Source organism: Simochromis diagramma, unplaced genomic scaffold, assembly GCF_900408965.1.
Source record: "Simochromis diagramma unplaced genomic scaffold, fSimDia1.1 OVJJ01000216.1, whole genome shotgun sequence".
NCBI lineage: Eukaryota > Metazoa > Chordata > Actinopteri > Cichliformes > Cichlidae > Simochromis > Simochromis diagramma.
Window position 1 is genome coordinate 8130126 of NW_024386883.1, and position 21581 is coordinate 8151706.

Below are 21581 nucleotides of genomic sequence, written 5' to 3' on the forward strand. Positions count from 1 at the left end.
TTACAGCCTAATGTCTTTCACTGCTACTCTTAAATAAATGATGCACTGATTTATTTAGTGTGCGGTATTTTTTTTTCCAACCCTCGAATGCAACTCAATAGAAGTTATGATGTTATCTGTTCTATGGTTTGTATTTTTAGACTTCACTGACACAATCATTAATCAAGGGCTCATCTTTAAAGTGCTTTCACCTGGACCTCTCTTATCTCTCAGAGTGTTCAGTTTTACTGCAGATCTGGGGGTACGGAGAGCTGCTTCCTTATCTGGAAAATATATGAATTTTGATAAACGCTTTAGGAAAGTGGAGGACTATCAGTGAATATATCTCTTGGCAGGTTTGTATTTTTGTGCACATAATAATAATAATTTATATGAGTTTATTATATGAACATTTTTTAATTAAAGTAATGTGCATTTTAGAAATATAATACATAGTCTGAGAGGTTTAAATACAATTATTTATTTAACTGAGTGACATTTATTGCAGCTACACCACCTGAATTAGCACCCAACAGCACCCAACCGTTACAATCTTTTTTATTCATAAACTTGTATTAGCTGTTATTTGGTATCATGAACATAGACGTTTATTTTTTTTTTTCTGGTTGTACTTTGGTTTTACCACCTGACATGGATGGTTTACCAGCTGAATTTACCCATTAGTATCCATATTTAAGAGAACACAGCCAGCCATGAAGACCTCAGTGGGTTACTCTGTATGATGAAACATTATTTTCACTGTTATTATTATTTTATTTCATATTAATAGTCTCGTATTCATGGTGGAGCCATCGTGACATATGACAAATTGCTGAACAAAATTCTAGTAATTATCTCAACAGCTTCAAAACTATCTGGATTTGATTTTTTTTTCTTCAAAAAGACAGTTTTCACCATTCTAAAGAACATCAACACTAATATTTGACTTTTTGTCTGAGAGAGACTGAACTCCTTCAGCCAAACTCTTCTTTAATAAGTCATCTTCAAGAAATAGTTCCCAGGCTTCTTGAAAGACCTCCACTGTGTTTTTAGGCGGCTTTAGAAACTCACTGTTTTACCTCTCTCCTGATCGCCTTTGTTCATATATGATTTAAACCAAAAATGTAATTTTCAGTCCAGTTCTTGTATAATCTAGCATACCTCAGTATTTTCTCCCACTTACTTTTCCTTTCTGATGATGCTTCAGTGAACAGTAGATAATCAGCTGAAGAGCCAGATGCATCTCTCAGGTCCCGTGTCAGGTCTTTACTAGATATTTTGCTGTTTTGCAATGATGTGACTTTCAGATATTGTTCATCTGCTGTAGGTAGATTTTATTTATTTATTTTTAGCCCTTCTACTTATTTTGTCCCCCACTTTTCCAATTTCCTTTAGATTTTTTAGGGACACATTGCACACCATAGTGGGACATCCCAAGTTTAAGGATGAAAAAAAAAAATACAATTTTATACCTGTCAAACCTTGATATCAGTGCCATTTTGTATTATAGATTTGACTAAAGAAATAGGAACAAATTATGTGTTTTTGCAGTGAATTGACCAAAGATACAATTTAAAACTGATTCTTTGCTAACTTATATATAGAAGCAAAACTGTTTCATTCCTTTAGTTAGGTTATTTTTTATGACTGAGTGGTTCAGACTTCGGGTCCTAACAAACAACCAAACAAATAAAATTCCTCTGAAAATGGTGAAGTCCAAGGAGCCAAAAGCAGTCAATGAATGACTTTCAAAGAAAATGGAAAAAAAGAGAAAGACCTTCAGAAATCCTGGAGAACTATTGCTCAAGACTGCTTCAAAAAAAAAAAAAAAAAAAAAAAATTCCAAGAAAGTCTGGCTCCTGGAAATCAGGCATTGCTTAAAACTTTTCCAGAGCACTGTAGACTCAAACATGTGCATGACCCTTGAGTAAGGACCTTCTTAACGTTAAAAAACAATTCTACCTTTAACAATTATGGTTTATGATCTCTTAAAGTAAGAAAGTGCATATTTCTGGCCCCAACAGTATGCATCCCAGCCTCCAACCAGATATATTTGCTAATAAAAACCTGTTGTCTGGTTAATACTGTAGGAATTACATGATCATGTGAGTATTATGCCTTCCGTACCAAACTACTACCCCGGTATTGCCATGTTACTACCAAGCTGTAATGCTATGATGAATATTGTCACTGTGGATCTGTAACAGAACACCACCAGCACTAGGACCCAGCGGGACTCTTGATGATGAACAAGCAGCCCCTACTCAAAAAGTGTAGCGGCCACTCTGACTCACTTGGCCGCACAGAGGCCGACAGACCTCCGCTGTGTGTGCGGGTACAACTCTTCTCATATGAGCAGAACTTGTAACCGAAGCAACTGAGGGATTATTACTGGAAACGGGCGGCACAGACTTCAGAACATCTGAAGACATGGACTCCAAACGACAGAGTGGTAAGTAAATATCCATGTATCGCACGGTAACTGTAAATACTTTATGATAAAGCCTCCATAGGTTGGGTGGGCACCAGTGTAAATGCAAGAGCTCCTCCACAGCGAGGCCACATTCATAAACCCAAACAGAAACAACTGGCTACATTAAAAAACATTATCCACCGTATCAGATACGATATACAGTTCTTTTCCAAACAAAAGCGATGTTATGGGTGGTTTTAATACATCTGGGTTCTCGTTAAACACACGTGAATGGAGAAGTAGCATCTGTCTCAAGTTTCTCTGAGTGAGCGAGCAGAGCGACTCGCGCCTCGCTGCCGGTTGACTCCTGGGGAGTGATGTCATACAGCCACGCGCCGGGTGGTGCGCTGTGTGAGTGGATGGAGGAGGTATCCTCAGGTAGAGTGATGCAATCTGATACCAACAGAAAAGTGCCCTGTTGGAAGCAGCGCTGCTGGTGGGAAGCAGCAGCAGCAGCTGAATGGCTGCTCTGTTTCAAAACCCTTCAGGCCACTGTGTGGCAAACAGGAAGCTTCTTTACGGGAGACCAGGTGATGAAGAAGGGGCTTAATTTGAAAGATAATAAGAAAGGGGGTTCGTTTGTCACAGAGGTAACTGGTTAAATAGGCAGTTTGCATTAAACGGAAATTTAAATGGATGTCAATGGCATAGCTCAGTGCAGCTGCAGAATTAAATTCTAAGCATCTTATCTTGGAATTTGGGACTCTTATCTTATCTTATCTTATCTTATCTCATCTCATCTTAACATCCTATAACACATAACTTCCCCAGTTCACTGTATTTTGATTTAGTGTGCAGTTCATCTCTTTTTATTATAAGATTTGTGTGAATTTATTGATAATTCGTCTTTTGAAGCATTTAAATGTAAATAAGCCAATCTTTTTTGTCTTATGGACAGGTGACAAATAAAAGGAAAGAAATAACATTGTTGGGCCACTACATGCCACAGTATGGCACTAAACTTAAATATCTCTGGATCTCTAATGGAGGTCTCTTTTCCAACTGATTCTCACTCATTTGGTGTTTTAGTGATGGTGGTGCTCACACTGTCTAACAAGCTGATCTAAAATCACAGATAGATGTTCTTCCATCTTGAGACCAGGTGATTGTGAAGCCTACAGCACACTATACACATCACTTTTTATAAATTATTAATTAAGAGATTCATTGGCCACCTGTGTCTTACGGATACGGATGTTGCTAACTAGTAAAGGCCATTCAAATCAGAAGTGATTCTTTATAGGATAAAAGCTATGTTATTCTTCCCTGTAAAAGCAGGGAACACCAACAAAGTCAGGGTTTGGATTTCTCCTTTAGATTGTCCCCTTTCTGTCTGTAAATTTGTCTGTTTGTCAGGAGGATGAAACAAAAACTATCAGCCTGACTTTCATGAAAAGTTGCGCATGGACAAATTGAAGAACTGATTCAGTTTTGTTGTGCATCTGGATCACTTTCTTTTTCTTTCCTTAAAAACTGGAAAATGCTGCATTGGCCTTGGCAGACGTTGGGCTCGCTGCCCTTTTAGTTATTTTATTTACACTTTTGCTTTTCCAATGTGAAAATGTGTTGGAGGGGAAAAACATAGAGCACTCAGACACAAGCAGCAAATCCACAGCCAAATGGTTGGAGCAGCTGTACACTGCAGGAGAAAATATTCTCACAGTAAATGTGTGAATACTTGATACTGGAGATTTGGCAAAATATTGCAAGAGCTTCAGTGGCTGGGAAAAATTGGTAGATTCTGAGCTGTGGATAAAGGAGAGATTAAAGAGCTGCAAAGTTTTCTCACAACCCTATTTTAATTTAAAAAGGTAAACATACCCCTCACTGAATTTTACACTGTTTCTGCGTGCATTCTGCCTATAAGTGGTTTATTGCATTTGCACATATGATTTTCCTCAGTTTAATATGTGTCACAAGCCTTGACCTCTGCCACGTTTGCCTTACAATCCCTTTTCCTCTACGATTCATTCCAGTGCGCTACACACCCCCTCGCTCCATTTTCAGAAAGTGCACAACTCCCTCTTGATTGGATTTCAAGTTGTGTTTCACACAGAAATATAACCTTCACGAATGGAAGTGAGACTGCAGCTCAAAGCCAGAATTAGCTGCGCTTCAAATCAGCTGTGATTACATTTTCTGTAGCAGCAGGTCTGTACATGTGTCCCATGTGTGTCTGGTGTAGGTGGAAGCTAAGCTGATGTGGTGATGATAGCAGCTTCCCCTCGCCACCAAAGTGGAAAAACAGAGAATCCTGATATTTTGTCCTCATCATCACCCTGTCACTCCCCGTAAAAGCAATAAAAAATAAAACCTTTGAGTGGGTGCGTGTGTCTGTGTGTGTACGTACGCCTCAGTGTTTGCATTTGTGAAAGACAGTGATGACAGGTAGTAACAGTAAAGTGTGGACTTTTCCAGTCATTTTAAATCGTGTGCACTTGATAGGATTATTGCAGACTTAGTTCAAGAAAAGAAACAAAACTAGCTAATTTCCAGATTTCATGCCTTCACAACTCATACTAACTGTGTTCTGGCTGCTGCGTTATCTTTACAAACCATTTTCATTCCACTCTGGGCAAATAAAGAATTTCAGTATTTATAAAAGTTGTTTGTGCCCCTCTGTTTCCTGTGTTTCCACACCATTTGCTATCTGCAGAAAATGATAAGATACTAAAAGAATGCGAAAAGAATTTGTCTACTGTTTCCCCCCAGCTGTTTCTTTTTAAGTATCTTGCTATCTTTGTTGTGGACTTTTTAAAGTGTCTGACTGAACGCTAACCCCAGGCAAGCACTGACACCATCTTTTGTTGTCACGAAAATATGAATTACTGGATGCTGTGTCTCTGAAGTAGACTTTTGTCTTAGTGGGAGATGCTGGGCCTGCCAAGCCTTGAACTTTGGCCTCTGTCTGAAGAGGATGGGTGTCTGGGGAAGGGACAGAGGGAGACAGGCAAGGGAGAGGAGTTGAAGGAAAAGGATCTCAGAGGAAGGGAAAGAAAGGAGTGGCAGAGAGAATATGCAATCTGGAGGGACCTCAGTGCTGAGGAGTGTGGGGGAGGCAGGAAGAGGACAGTTTCATACGGTTTTTGCAAAGAGTATATGTCTTAAATTACCCTTGTTACACATATTAATGTCAATCAGGTAACAGAATCTATGGAAGCAAAAAGCAGTACAGTTCAGTGCATTCATATAGAGTACTTCTGAGTCATGAAGTGTTGGTAAAATTATAACATGGAGGGATATTTTGAATGGGAGAGGCAAGTGAGGATGGGTAGCCTTGGATTTATGTTAATTGGTGTGTTCGAATTATAATGGATGGGAACGAAAGCCTCAGTTTAGGAGAGCCAAAGTGTCTTTCCTGTTTTGACCTGCTGCTTATAGGTATTATGTGGCGAGAAAAGCGGCAGCAGCAGCAGCAGTAAGTAGCAGTTGTTTTGTTCTGAGCTGCAACCAAACACACTAAATCAGTCCAAATGAGAGTCGCATGGCCCGAGTCTCATGACTGATCTTCATCAGGAAGTCTGTCTGTGGAAACACACAGAAAAAGGAACGTGAAGACGCACAAACAAACACATTCCTCTTTGTACTCTTGTGACTGTATGTTTACTCAGACGAGGAAGCGAGAGACGAATTAACAGTGAGTGTTTGTGCTTCCTCTTAGTTAAGTGAATGATTGTGTCTATCAGTGGGGAAAAAAGGATTTGAAGAGGAAATTTGTGCCGTGTGTGTGTGTGTGTGTGTGTGTGTGTGTGTGTGTGTGTGTGTGTGTGTGTATGTGCTTGCATGTGTGTGGTTCTGGGTGGAGTGGGGGTGTGTGGGGCAGTGGGGGATTACAAAGATCCCTCTGTGGGTGAGACAGACCACAATCCTGCAGAACAGCTGATTCTCAGCTTCTGAACCCTCAGGTCCCTTGAGAGAGAGAGAGGGAAATAGAAGGAGAGAGAAATAAAGATATAGACTCAGAGATGAGGGGGAGAGAGAGAGCAGACTGATGTCCTTGACTGTGCGTGTCTTTGAGACCGGCAGAAAATAGATCAGAGCACTGGTCTGATTACTCGAGATCTTTGTTGATTGTTTTTTAATTGACGTTTCCTCAAGTAGAGCACAATGCATCTGCAAATTGAGCACCCATCAGATAGGAATCTTTCTATTCAGTTGGTTTGGGAGAAATGTAGAGTATGGGCAAGAGATGGAAGGAGAGCATGCAGCGAGAGAAGATGTTGGGGCAGAAACAGAAACAGCAGGACACAAAATGGGAAAGTGGGAAGAAGTGAAGGAGGTGAGGCTCATAATGCAATGGAGAGTCAAGATCAGGAAGGAGGGGAGAGAAGCTCCTGTCGACAGCAAAGACAGGAAACCACAGCTGCACTCGCACGTACACTCACTCATACACACACGCACGCACACACACAGCTGCTGGAGATACAACCCTGCATGCCCGTGGATTGAGACCGCGCAGCTGCGTTGCACCACGCCCCTCTTACACTGTGTGTTAGTTCCTGTTTTGTTTTCTCCGGGAGTCTCTGACTCCGACAATACGATTGTTTGCTCTGGTCTTGCCGAGCATTGTGGCCATCTAATTTTGGCGCTTGCGGAGACAATAGAGTATTGTCCGAGTGAGAGGGGAAGGCGGAAGAGGCTTGTGGGAGAGTCAGGGCTTTTTCGCTCACTCTCTCTGTCTTCACGTTGTGTGAGAGGAAAACAGACTGTTTTGATCTTATTTTTATTTAACCCTTGTTCCATTTCTTTTCTGGGAATGGGCAATTCATTTATTTATGTTTTTTATTAGGTGTACTTATGCCATAATAAATTGTAAACATACTAAAGCTTATTGATCTGACTAATCATTGTGAAGCATGTTCTTCTTAACAAAGCCATAAAATTAAGTGGATCAGATTGTAAAAAGGGACACGAGGCGAAAGAGTCTGCTCTTTCAAATCATTCCTGAAAAATCCTGTTGCTTTTCCAGCTTTCCAGCTATGAACTTTCTGCTTTGTATTATGAATGAAACTGAACTGTAAATTTGACATTTTTAATGCCAAAAAATACAAAATTTAAATGTTTCCACAAACTATAATCTTTCCAGTGTGGATAAAGCCACATAAAAACCACAGGCTATTAAAACCTCCCACTGGAAACCAAAGTGACATGAAACTATTTTAGACTTGGTTGCACTTGACCTGTTCAAGTGTATGAATAATACTTCATCAAATAACAGTGGATAATATCAGAGAAGCAGTTCTAATGTCTTCAGTGTTTAATTAAAAGTCAATATCAGAAGAAAAGCTGCTTGCTCCGGGTTCAGACTAATCCTAAGATACGCCTTTCAATCTTCTTATATTTAGAAGTAAACAAGTAAATGAACTAACTTGGGGCTTCAAGCAGTTTGGTAACCATCTCCTGTCCTCTGTGGTGAAGCTATACATTTTCCTCTTCACTTTGGCTCCATTTCCTTTAGGGAAGGAAGCTTCCTCCTCCTCACCTTCTTTTTTCTCCGGCTCCCTCTCCTGCTCCTCCTCCTCCTCTTTGTTGGCTGTGAGCAGGCAGGATGTGTGAGAGTGTGTCAGGGCATTTGAAACAATGTCAAGGTCAACAAAACACACACACGGACACACACGCTTGACCCACACAGGATGTAGGAGTGAAAAGAGTAAGTTTTTCAAAGAAAGCACAAAATATCAACGTGGAAAGTCGGATTTAACGCTTAGTAGTGACACACAGAAAACTCGCTGTGTTCCCAAAAAGGCTTGCTCCGAGCGGGACAAAATCACCAGGGTGACATTAGAGGATGTTAAAAATCTTTTCCCTGTCAGCTGTTGCAGCAGCTGACAGCTGAGTTCCAAACTGACTTCATGCCACTTGTGAACTGACAGTTTGGCCTTGTGATGATCTGATGGCCATGCTGAGCACTCAGGATTTTACTTTATTGCTTTTACCTTAAACATTCTTCCCTTAGACAATATTATAGCCTTAAAAACTGCATAAAGCATTATTACCATGCAGATTGTACGCAGTTATATTTATCTATAAAATGTGACTACAGCAGCTAAAGACATAAAGGCCTAAATGACCTCTAGTTTTCTGCTTCTGAATTCAGACAAATCTGGTTATTGTACTGCTATCCTTAAAATCGTAGAAACATGCTGTCTAACCAGATACTTTCTATCTATTGCATTACTGTGGCCTTCAGTAACACTGTGAGGCATCCTTGAGTCATTTTTGTCCAGGACATATCCTTTAGTGCACACATTAGACAAATATGTGAGAATGCTTTCTTTCATGTGCTAAATTCAATGGGAAACACGCTTTCTTAGAGTGATGCTAAAAAAAACAGTTCATACTTTTTTACTTTGTGGCTGGACTCTTGTAATTCATTATTATCAGGCTGTTTTAAAAACTCCCTAAAAAGCTTTCAGTGTTTCAAAACACTGCAGTGAGAGTACTAACAGTGAGATCATATTTCTCCCAGATTAGCTTCTCTTCATTGGCTTCCTGTTGAATTTAAACTTCGCCTCACACACAAGGTCTTGAATAATCAGGGCCGTCATATCTTAAAGACCTCACAGTACCATATGATCATAAACAGAACACTTCGCTCTGAGACTGCAGGCTTATTTGTGGTTATTAAAAGTTTCTAAAAGTAGAATGGGAGGCAGAGCTTTCAGCTGTTAGGCTGCTCCTCTGTGGACCCAGCTCCCAGTTTGTATTTAGTAGACAGACACCCTCTCTACTTTTAGGATTAGACTTAAAACTTTCCGTTTTGATAAAGCATACAGTTAGAACGATCCCTCCCTGACTTCCCATGATGCACTGAGCAGTTCTTCTCCACTTATCTCTTCTCATTCCCCATTCATTATATGGCTTTGTAAGGCATTGCACTTTGTGTTATCCCTCCCACGGTGTGTGTTTTGTCCTTGTTTCTCTGTGCCCTCCTTTTTTCTTTTTCCCCTCACCCCGTTTGTGGCTGCCTGTCCCTGAGCCTGGTTCTGCTGCAGGTTTCTTCCTGTCAAAAGAAAGTTTTCCCTTCCCACTGTCACCAAGTGCTTGCTCATAGGGGATCATCATATTGTTGGGGTTTTCTCTCTAATATTGTGGGATCTTTACATTACAATATTTTGATGAATTGATATAAATAAAATTTAGTTGAAGTGAATAACCTGGTGGTTCTTGAAATCAGAAGAGTATTACATGATGTCTGTTTTTTTGTGGTTTCTAGTTGTGATGGAACGACTTGTAAATGAGTTAGGCTCTCTGCTGAAGATGTTGGACCACGAGACGGTCAGTCCTGCCACCGCTGAAAAAATGGCATCCATACGCAACATCCTGGACTCACTGCAGCTGTCAGGTACAGAATCTCCAATGTTAGGATGGCAATGTAAATAACCCAGGTCAATATTTCTTAACATGTACAGTTTCTTGTACAGCACAGGTTAATACATTTCACACAGCACAGAAATAACTTACAGTTCTTTACTTAGTCAACTGCACTGAATGACCTTTCCCAATTGTATAAATTTAGGACTTCGAAGAAGGTCCACTCAGTCCTGGCTGGTCCAGCCAGCCGTAGTCTAAGCAGTTTAAGGTCTGGCTGCAGATAGACTACATCAATAAAGTGAAAAACTCATTTGTCCAAACTTCCAATTGTTTTTAAGTCACTCACTATGATTTTGATGTTGCTGTTTGATTGATGGTTTTGTGATTTCCACTGACTGTGTAATATATTCTCCCTTGAAGATAATAAAGAACTGATCTTTCAGATAGAGCCCAGTAATAATAAAATTGCCCTTTTGTGTTACTTTTATTATTTATTTTATTTCCTGCTCTTCTGTCAGGTGCTACTGGCTTCTTATAGCATGCATAGTTCTACTGTAAGATTGGACATCTAGAGACTGAAGTTTCTGTCTTTTGGACATCTGCATTTTGGTTAGGTTTTGGTAAAACGATTTTAGGATGAAATATGACTTGCAGAAACATCAGGGCAGTATTTAAAATGGTGTTTCATTAGAAAAAAGTCATGCATTATAAACAGTTTGATTGCCAGACTTGTCTCACTAGTGCCAAGAAACACCTTCTGCACACCAGCAGGTCAGATAGAACAGCAGCATTTGATGTCCTGGCATTACAAAAATAGTAAAAGCAGCACTTTATTTCAATACAATGTAGAAATAAGAATATTCAATGTAGAAGTGTTTTTTTATTTATTCAGGATGAATTCGGCTGAGTGTGATGGCAGCAGTTTAGCCAAAAAAAGAAAAAAGAAAATAAAAGTCAGAAGTGTCACATCAACAGTACTACAGCATGTCTTTCTTTTTTGTCTGTTTGCAATGGTGTGACCCTACTGTGTTTAGCCAACCACACGGAAACTGCTCAACTTGAGAGAGTGCAGCAGTTGTTGTGCTACAAAATGCAGCCTCTGTGACATGAAATCTTGCTGAGGTCCTTACAGACAAATCCCTTTTTATCTGGAAGAATACAGGATGTCGGGGAGGATAAAAGGATCCGTGTAAGAGGATAATGAAATGCAAAGAGGATAATGAGAACAGCAAAACATCCCGATGGTCTCAGAACACAAATATTAGACTGGACCCAGTCTGTCGTGTCCATACTCATCTTTTTTAAATAGTTGCTGTGTATTTCGCATCATTGTATCTGTTTTTTTCTGTCAAACCTTTCTGTGACCTTTCACACACATTTTCTTTGTTCTTGCTGTACAAAGATTTTCAATCTCAGTTCTGTACTCCCTGTACATAGGTCACCATAGATCTAATTTTTATTGCAGATGAAATACTATTTATACTTCGTTATTCAGTCTCTATGGCCCTTCTTAATCCTGACCTAAAAGCTATAGGCTATGTAACCCTAACTCTGATCCTGTTTTTAATCCATAATTTGTCTTTTCCACAGTGAACGGCTCTGATGTCTACATGAACAGCTGTCTCTATGGCAATGGCACGAGCTTTGTAGAGTCTCTGTTTGAGGATTTTGGTTAGTAGTCCTTCAAAATACCTTCGGTTCAGTTCAGTTACAAAAAAATCCTTTGTGTATGTATTTACAATCATTATACCTCTGTTTATATAAAATTATAAAGTTAATCATGATTAATCCTATCAGGCTGTGATTTGCACATGCTCAGTGCATCTCCAGTGGAGCAGAAAGAGCACAAGGATGAAGAGGAGAAGACTCATCCCAATAAATCTGTAAGTCATTCACAGAAACTACTTACCTACATCAGCCTTCCTTTTACCCCCAGTTCTGGTTCAGCAGCTACCTTTGGTTTTCAGACCCCAACTGACACACCTCCTCCTCCTCTGCCAACTACACCCCTTCCTGATGACTACTATGAAGAAGCTGTTCCTCTAGATCCCGGATCTACTCCTCAGTACTTTACCACCAGTATGAACACATGCATATACAAACGCACATGTGTGTGCGCATTCATGTATAATGGTAATCAGATCAGTACCTTTGGTTCTGCTTTCTCACATACTCTATCTGTTCACCTGTAGCATCCAGGAACTCTGTGGAGGACGCCTATTATGAAGATGCTGACAATAACTACCCCACCACCAGAATGAATGGGCCTCCCAAAAGCTCCTGTGAGTCTTAATCTGACCCTTATTCATGCTAGTTTATGTCTAGTAGTAGAGCTAGGATTTTGTGAATCACAATTTGTTTTGTGGATCTTCTGTAAAACAATAATTGCTTTGGTACTCAGACAATGACTCAGATGCTCTGAGTAGTTCCTACGAGTCTTACGAAGAAGAGGAAGAGGAAGCAAAGGGCCGAGACCAACCTCAGAGATGGACAGCCGAGGAAAGAACAGATGGACCGGTTCGAGACTGCCGCATCTGTGCCTTCCTACTGCGAAAGAAACGCTTTGGCCAGTGGGCTAAGCAGCTTGTTGTTGTCCGAGACAATAAACTGCAGGTAAATAGATGCTGCTGTTTATTAATGTTTATTTTATCATTCAAATCAAAGAATTGTCTTTTTCTGGTGTTATTCAAGGTAAATCCTTATTTATTTATGGTGAATCAGACAGTTGAACACACTTATTTGTAAGCCACAGTTTACACAGTTATTTTCCAGCTTATAACAGTAAGAGGCTAGGCTTACATAGATTATCTTTTACTCAAATAATGCATGTTCTTCACTTCTTCCTTCACAGTGTTTTAAAAGCATCAAAGAGAGCTCTCCCAACACAGAGCTCCCACTGAATCTTTGCAACGTCATCTATGTCCCTAAGGAAGGCCGGAAAAAGCGTCACGAGTTGCGCTTCTCTTTACCTGGGGGCGAAGCGCTAGTCTTGGCAGTCCAGAGTAAAGAACAGGCCCAGCGATGGCTCAAGGTACCTTTTTTCACCTCATTAGACGCACGGTGCTGAGACAGACGAGCAGACACAAGGCTGTGCCTGTAAATGAATGTTTTCTTTTTCTCTGTTCAGGTGGTCCACGATGTTGGCAGCCAGTGTAGCAACACTGAGGGGCTGGATGGATCAACTTCTCCAATTATACAGAGGAAGCTGGAGCTCGACAAGGTGAGTGTGCTTATCTGCGTATGTCCTTGAATGTCAGACTGTTTGTCCGCAGTGTTCTCTTTGTGGTTTTGCCACAAAGACCAAAATTTCCCATAAAACAGTCTTAATGAGGAGCCCCAATGCCGGTCTAACGCTGTGCTCTTACTGTGTCTTACTATGACAAATGTAATTTGTGGCATACTGAATATATACCCCAGTTTTAACATTTCAGTGTCGCTGACATCACCCTCTTTCAGCCCACGCATGACACAACTATTCCTTTGGCTTCTAGTTTACAAGCAGTGAGTGAGGTGATTATTGCGGTTGCTGAGTTGCCTTGGTTTCAAAGAGCTTCAAGTCCTGAACAAACTGAATGCATGCTGACATGGCAGTTACACCCCACGTTGGCAGAAAGAAATAGTCATACTCCCAGAGGATACATTAATTTTTATTTATTTTTATTTTTAACATGAAAACGGAAAGACAAATGTGCCAATTTTTGCTATTCCTTGTCTCCTCTCTTCAAATGTTATAAAAGAGAGAAGTAAAAGTGTTTTGTTCCTTTTGTTGCCAGGTGCTACAGTCTGAGAGACAGGCTTCAGACTCAGACAGCGGGCCAACAGCAGACAGTCAGGCCACTGCACACGGGTCAGGACGAGACACTACTGACTCACTCAGTACGTGAACCTTCACCAGCAGTTTTTGAGATGTTTTTGTTGCAACCGACTCTTTTTTATTGTGGTTGCTTCATTGAAATAAGCTTCTTGTGTGTACACTCTCAGTAATTATAGCACAAGACATGTTATTGCAGGTTAAATCGGTGGTTGTAGTGAGATTTAACGTTAGATTAGTGTCTGTGGGTAATTTCTCAGTGTTACCACAGATATATTGGGACAGTTCAACATGATTTACACTTTACATGCTCTTTAAAATCACAGCAAAGCATCTTTCTGGTCTCGTTGGCATATTTCACAGTGAAAACAAACATTTAGATAGATGGTTGTTAAAGGGTATTTAGGCACAGTTTCGCAGATGCAGCACACTGTTGATCTGTGGGGAGAGGCATAACACCTTCCTCTCACGTGTTGTAAGATTAGGAGGTAAAGGATTCATTTCAGTATATTTGTAACACACATCATATACTGCATTGCTCTTCTAGCTTAATTTATGTTACCATTTTTATGAAAAGAGAGGAACACTGTATGAGTAATACTATTCTGACTCATTCATTGATACTTTCTAGCAAATTTAAAAAAAGGTAAACTAATAACTGTCAGGGAGACGATTTTTTCCCTCCATTATTCTACATCTTAAACATAGAGAAACCAACATAGTTACAGTTTAAGAGAAATGTAAATGACTGTGATGCAACTTCTCTGTAGTAAATGATAACTGTATGTCTGTTACAAAGTTTAGTGGTTGTTGATGGGTTTTGTGTGAATAGTGTTTTACGTAGTCTAGCATCTTTTTAAACCATAAATATTTAAATAAGGGTTCTTCAAATGGTTCCTCAGTTTCTAAGAGTCCCCACTTTCAGGGTCTGGAACTCAGGTCCCCACAAGGCTACAAAAGCAAACACACACACACAATATTTTTGTTTTTCTATCTACAAAATCAGGAAGGATAAACCAGGGAGATCCTTGGTGCTGGGTTAGAAAATAGGTCAAACACAGTGAAATTGGGAAACAGTTGTTTCAAATCTGTTTACGGACGAAGGAACTCTGATCCTAAAGAGACATGAGAGAGAGGGAGAGACAGGAAGTGAGGCTCGAGCAGATATGACATCCTTCCTGTCCTCTTCCTGCAATTGTCTCCCACTGACATCATCAGGAAGTAGTGTGAACAGTGCACTGCAGCACCTGGTACATTCAGAGTGAACTTGCAAACCGGCTGTAGGGGTCTGGTTGAATAAATACAAGCCATCTCTGAAATAACAAGATATTATTTCTTCAAAAGCTTCATGAGTCCTGTTTGGGTGCAGGGTCTTTTTCAAAAATGTATTTTTTCCAGAATTCAGACCTTTTACTTTATTCCAGTTTTCATCATGTTTTTGTTACATTGTAACTGATAAAATGTAAAACTTAAAAAAAAAATAACAGCATGATACTTAAATGATGAGGCAACATTGTCTGTTTTACTGGCTGGATGTTATAAAGTTCAACTTCAGGATGTGTTTGACTTCAGACAGGGGGAAGCGTGGAGCATTTTCAGAGCTGACCGGGTCGATGAGCCGAGCAGCTGGGAGGAAAATCAATCGGATCATCACCTTTTCCAAGCGGAAACCTCCTTTACCAGGAGAGTCTCCTTTGTCTTCTGGCCAGCATGACAACCCCCGCTCTGGTGAGAAGACCTGATGAATACTTTGTTGAATGGCTGGTTAGTTAGAGAATCATCTAAGTGGCTGATTGATGTTTAGATTGTTTTCCATTAGCATTTGTAATTTGACATCAGTGTCAAAGAGTGTTAAAGGACAAATTAATGCTGATGATGCACAATTCAGAACAATAAAAATGCCTTTTAGGAAAAAAACTTATAACTGTAGAGATGTAAAAGTTATTGTACATATTCTTCCTATAATACACCAAATATTTGTCCACAAATTCCTCCTCCATGATCAGGAGCTAAACAATTATAATGTGCTGTAATGGGCACAAGTAGATATTAAGTCCCTGAAGTTTTTATTCCATATCTGTTGTTATGACATCATCAGTTTGCCTAGCCAACACCTAAGAACAAGCTAAAATGACTCATTTTTAGTGTTCATGCCAATATAACAACTTATAAAAACATCATATCATTTTAATTTCATGATAATAACATCTAATTTAGATCCAGAAACCGAACGTCACATCGAACAGTGTTGGGTACATTATATGACAATGAATAAAATGTAAATATGCCTGCAGTTCACGTTCTTTTTAACACACTCATCAGGATATCTGAGCGTGTGTCTGAGCGGCTCTTGGAGGGAGCGGTGGTGCGTGCTCCGGGGTGGAAGTTTGTACCTGCAGAAGGACCCTGGGGACCAGCGACCCCCAATCATTGTGGTGCCACTCAAGGGGGCAGAGGTGATGCCAGGCGGGCTTGGACCTAAACATCCGTTCTCTTTCCGCATCCTACAGGGAGGCAACGAGCTGGCAGCTCTGGAGGTGAAGCAGGAGACCTTGAACCATTTTATCCAGCACAGGAGATTTAATGTGTATACAGACTGATTTTATTTGTGCCACTTGGTTACATCATTGTTGATATAGCTGAGAGGTATCATCAGTGTGCGCACAGGCATGCCACACCTTACATTTTTCTGCTCATGGACTAACAAATGTGCATGTGTCTGTTCGTGTTTGCGTGTTGTTCAGGCCAGCTGCTCTGAGGATCTTGGCCGCTGGCTTGGAGTTTTATTTGCAGAGACCGGCAGCAGCACTCTCCCTGAAGAGTTGCACTATGATTACATCGATGTGGACACACTTACTGACATACGGCATGCTGCCAGACACTCCTTCTTGTGAGTCAACAGTATGCATTTTTGTGCATATGTTTACCCAACAGTCTTTTATTACAGCTTTTATTTTGAAATACTCATTTTTATATTCATATATCTTCCTCTTCTTTTTCTCCCAGGTGGGCTACAACAGCTAACTCCTCCAGTAGTGCTTCAATAGACTCCAGAACTTACGATGAGGTCTATGAAAGTGTTGCGGTGAGAAAACTTTATTTTTCTTTAATTCTAAGCAAGTGATGAGATACAAAAACCTTTATATTGAACACAGCAGACACAGAGATGTTTAAATCTGCTTCTACTCTCTTTCTCTCCTCACTGATCCTCTCCTCTCTCTTACATTCATTCATTGAAATTTATTGCAGATTTACAGAATACAAGCACCATTTTTTTGTAACTTAGGATTTTAATACCATTCTGTGTTGAGCTTCACTGGAGCCCCAGTGAAACTACTAATAAGATTTTGGATAATAGATTAACAAAATATGTTTTCTTTTTTCTTTTTTAATCCGATCTTTAAAAAGCTTATATTTATCAGTCATACAAACATATAGTATTTATAGTATTTTCCTTTTCCTTAAAGTTCCCTTATTACATTTTGTTAATTAGAATTCATTAAATTATTCTGTTGCAGGAAGTGGATGTGGAGAGCAGAGGAGGCCAGGTGAGACGTCACGCTTCGTTTTCCAGCAGGGACTCTGAGAAAACTGAACAACAAGCTGCCATTAAGAGACATGGCTCCAGTGAGTCTCGGTTAATTTCATAATTCATTAGACTGTCTCCATGAAAGTGATTTGGGTTCAAATGTGGCCAAATCTGTCTTCATTTCCTTCTTTTTCACATCGTAGATGTGAATCAGTATGGGCGGTATGGGAAGACACGGGCAGAGGAGGATGCCAGGCGGTACCTGAGAGAGAAAGAGGAGTTGGAGAAGCAGAAGGAGGACCTCAGAAATGCACTGATTTCCCTGCGCAAGGAGAAAAGGCAGTTGAAGGAGGAGGGGAAGAGCGGCACAGGTCAGAGACGAATCACACACACAGCGCTTGTTCAGTCGTAGGCTTCATAGCGGTCCTAATTATGAGTGTGTGTGTGGGTGTGCGTGTGTTCAGGTAATAGTGTGGAAAAGCAGTTAGCTGAGCTGGAAACACTGTGCAAACAGAAGGAGGAGGAACGGGTGGAGCTGGAGCTGAGACTGACAGAGGTCAAAGAAAACCTGAAGAAGTCATTGGCTAGAGGGGCACTGGGTCCACCTACTGATACCAAGATCAACGTCAAGGTAGGCAGCAAACACACACATCTGTTTACAGCTGGAACTGAAGCTCTCCTTAGAAAACTCTTAATGAATGTACTTTAAAATATATACAAACGCTCTTATAAGAGTTCTTTACATACATACATTTAAATGCAGTCGTGAGGTTTTTTGTTTAGGATGGAGGTAAAAAGATGATACTAAAAATACATCAATATCAACGACTGCTAAAAGTTCATATGAGCTTCAGTGAAGATTTACGGTTGATTTTTGTCCAGAACATGAGCTGAGGGATTTCTCATATGGACAGCTGGGACTGTATTAAGACAAATCCTTTAAATCAGTGTGCAGTGTCTGTTACCAGACAAGTCATTTATTTGACCATATGGCCCTTATTTATATGACTTTTATTTTATCAGGCTTTATATGTTTGTTTGCTAACATATGTTTCTCATTTTAGACATTTATAATGAGTTTCTGTGTTTGCTTGTTTTGGTGTTTCTCTCTTCATTCTTTCTGTGTTCTTGTATGCTTGTTTTAGTAATCCATCTGCTTTTGACTGGAAGAACTTTTGGTCTTCTTGTGTTGTTTTTAAAGTAACATCACTGGGCTCAAATAAGTGAAATCAAACTTTTACTGTTTTTTGGGGGGGTTGCCTGTGTGTTCGTGCGTAGGCGCAGGGCAGTAAGGTTGAAAAGGTTTACATGGAGACTGTGCCTGTCAACGCGGCATCTGAGCTTCGAAAGCGGCCTCCGTCTCTTTACGCCTCCTCCAAGGGGAATGTGATGCAGAAGGCAAAGGTAGAGTGCGCGTGTGTTTGTGTGTGCGAGGACCAAAAACTGTTTGACTCACATGCTCCCGTTTTACTGTTTCCAGGAGTGGGAGTCAAAGAAGGGGACATAGAGTGATCATAAACAGATCGACAGATGGAGACGAGGACGTTTGAAAGGAAAACGCAAGAAGAGCAAGAAAACTGGCACTGAAGAGAGAAAGGATGGACTCTGAGGCATTGCGCTCTCATTTCATCTAAAGGAAAAGTACAGGCAGCGTGATGCTGCACCAGCTACTGTAAATACGACATGCTCAGCTGATACATCAGTACCGTGTTAATGTGGATCACTATGAACGTGATGTGTACGTGTTGGTGTGAGTTTGCATGCGTGTTTACATTTGCACAGGGCTGCAGAAAGTAAAAAAAAAAAAAGGAAAGCGTAGCAAAGGGAGAGTGTAGTTCTTCAACACTGTGAGTTCAGCGTTACAGGCAAGACGTTTTAGCTACACCCACTGGTTTGTATTATTTTTATACTTGATACTTGGAAATGAAAAATGAAAAACCCGGTTAAAGAAATTTTTTTAGTTATAATCTTAAATTATCATTATTAGTAAGAGAAGTACAGAATCTCATATCTTAATTGTGTATTTATACGTTTAATAAAAAATATCGAGTAGACACTGTTCCTAAAAGCAATGAATAAATGTTTGTTGTTGCAATGTGAAACAATTGGTTTTAACCTTTATATGACTCTTATTTTTCACATTTGACTTTTGCACTTTATCTTGTTGTATTTTGTGATTGCATAAATGTGTCCTCGGCCCCTCTCAGCTGAATCATTTGAAGATAAATGCCTGTGTCTGCTTTACCTGCCCTTCACTGAGAAACGAACACACGCAAATGTTGGAGTAAATAATTTTATAAAGAATATTTGTGTTTGGGACTGTTTATTTTATGTCCCCCGTGTCTATTTTCCCTCATTTCTTTAGACTTTTAAGATTCTTTACCAGAGTTTCTTTTATTGCTGCCTCTCATCCACCCCCAAGATGAGTTACCAATAATAGCAACAGAGCTCTGAAATAGAAGCACCACCTAGTGGTCAAATAAAATACCACTTTTGTTTTAATGTTCTTGTTTTCCTTCCAAAGGCAAGTTGAAGTTAATTATGCTAAGTTCAACATTAAAATAAGTCAATACTTAAGGTTTTTTCCTCTCTTATAAGAGCTCAAGGAGCTCCTTAATGTGAAGATAACTACAGTCAAAGCTACTATGTGAGAGGGCAGTGGTTCAATGCCCAGCTCCTCCAGCTTGCATGTTGTTGAGGTCTCCATGGACAGTTTACGGAGCCCAATACTGTAGCTGACCTCACTGATTGTGAGACAGTGAGAAAGTGTTTTAAAGGCTTATTGGTTGGAGTTGAACGTTAGGTGAGTGTGAATAAAACAGCGTTATAATTCTTTCTCTTCGTCTGCTAGATAAGGCAGTAAATGTCATTTCTGTTCATGGTACAACTCATAAAAAACGTTTTCATGCATGAAAAACACAAATTCACTTTATCCAGAATCCTGTTGGGATCCTACAGTGATTAACTTAAGTGTTTTACGCATATGTTCAGTGCAGCACCATGCGGTTTTCGATCATCATCATTCACGTACTCTGTTAAACTCCAAATGTCTGAATAACAAGCATGGCTTCTTTGAGCCTTCAGATAAAGTGGTTTGCGTGTTTTTAATATCTGTATCAAACATACAGTCACGGTAAAAAGAGAGTGCACCCTCTGCCGATTCTTTGTTTTACATCATTTGATCAGGGCATAACTAAATATATTGATCTGGTCTTCACCAGTTCTTAAGATTAAGTTAATACAACCTCAGATGAAGAAAAGCAATGCATAATACATTATTTATTTGAGCACGCCCATGATTCTTAAGCTAGTAGAACCACTTTTATCAGCTATAATTTGAAGTACCTTGAAATAATAATTTGTATGACTTCATCAGTCTCTCACATCTTTGTGGGAGAATTTTTGCCCGCTTTTCTTTACAGCGTTGTTTCAGTTGTTTGAGGGTAGCAGTCGGGTTGAGGTCACTGTGCTTGGCAGTCAGTACGAGGAGTTTGTGCTGATATTCCGTGGTTGGTTTTTGTCCATATGCCCAAAGAACATCGTTCCAGACGTCTTGTGGTTTGTTCAGAAACAGCTTTCCAAACCTAAGACGTGCTACTATGTTGATTTTAAAGAGAAGAGGCTTTCTCCTAAAGCACGCCTTCCAGAAAAAGAATAAACTTATTCAGCCTTTTTCTAATTGTCTTTATTTGCTTCGTAGTCCACTTCTGGGATCATCGGCCACTGTCTCAATTGTTTACACTTTGGAAGGGCAAATTGGAAAATCTGCCAAACTGATTGGCGGCAACAATTGCTTTTCTACAATCAGTGCTGATGTCGTTCCTCATTGGCGTCGTGTGAATGCTCCAGACCAGCAAACTGCCAAAACTTGCTTTTATAGATGTTCTCACACTTGGTTGGTTATCAGTATCAATCAAGTGTTTTTGATTAGCAGCATCTACTTCTTACCATCTTAATCCCTGTGGAACCAGTAAAGGTGCTAGCTTTCACACATTGCTTTTGTTTTGGCTTAATCTTCGTTAAATAAATAATGACACACTCTTTTGTATGTTTATAAGACCTGCCAAGGACCAGATGATTTTTATTATTTGATATGCAAAACATTAGAATAGAAAAGAGGCTGCACTTTTTTTTATACCATGACTGTATTATCCACTGTAAATTACTACAAAGTTAAGACAATGTAAAATAAATATTTTACTTTATTAAGAGTCATTTCCCTTCATTCATATGTCAAAATTAAATATGCTGTGCTTCTTCTGTAAGCATTTAGCATTGCCACTCCTTTCTATAAATGAGTACACTCGATTTTACACCATTATTCATCATTTAGCATTTAACAGTGTTAATGAAGGAGCAGGTCACCACTTTATAATAACAAGCAAAAACATGAAGAGCCATGCTTAACTCATCATGACTGCAACATCTGGAATTAAACATAATAAACATGTGCAAATTTTGTTTTGGAGCCCACC

At 39.8% G+C, this 21581-nt stretch overlaps 1 protein-coding gene across 2 annotated transcripts; it reads left to right on the forward strand.

The window, feature by feature from the left end:
• The first annotated feature begins 2256 nt into the window (after window positions 1-2256).
• Window positions 2257-19412, forward strand: afap1l1b (actin filament associated protein 1-like 1b). 2 transcript variants are annotated; one of them, XM_040032092.1, is made up of 19 exons: window positions 2259-2431; window positions 9669-9797; window positions 11357-11437; window positions 11564-11649; window positions 11734-11845; window positions 11959-12048; window positions 12168-12379; window positions 12618-12797; window positions 12894-12986; window positions 13540-13642; window positions 15150-15305; window positions 15900-16114; window positions 16322-16467; window positions 16584-16662; window positions 17096-17204; window positions 17310-17477; window positions 17571-17737; window positions 18385-18510; window positions 18587-19412. In XM_040032092.1, the coding sequence occupies exons 1-19, from the start codon at window positions 2410-2412 to the stop codon at window positions 18611-18613; spliced, it is 2301 nt and encodes a 766-aa protein (XP_039888026.1). In that variant the 5' UTR covers window positions 2259-2409; the 3' UTR covers window positions 18614-19412. The 2 variants fall into 2 exon arrangements, with proteins under 2 accessions (XP_039888027.1, XP_039888026.1); XM_040032093.1 differs by lacking the exon at window positions 18385-18510 and having other exon boundaries at window positions 2257-2431.
• The last annotated feature ends 2169 nt before the right edge of the window (window positions 19413-21581 follow it).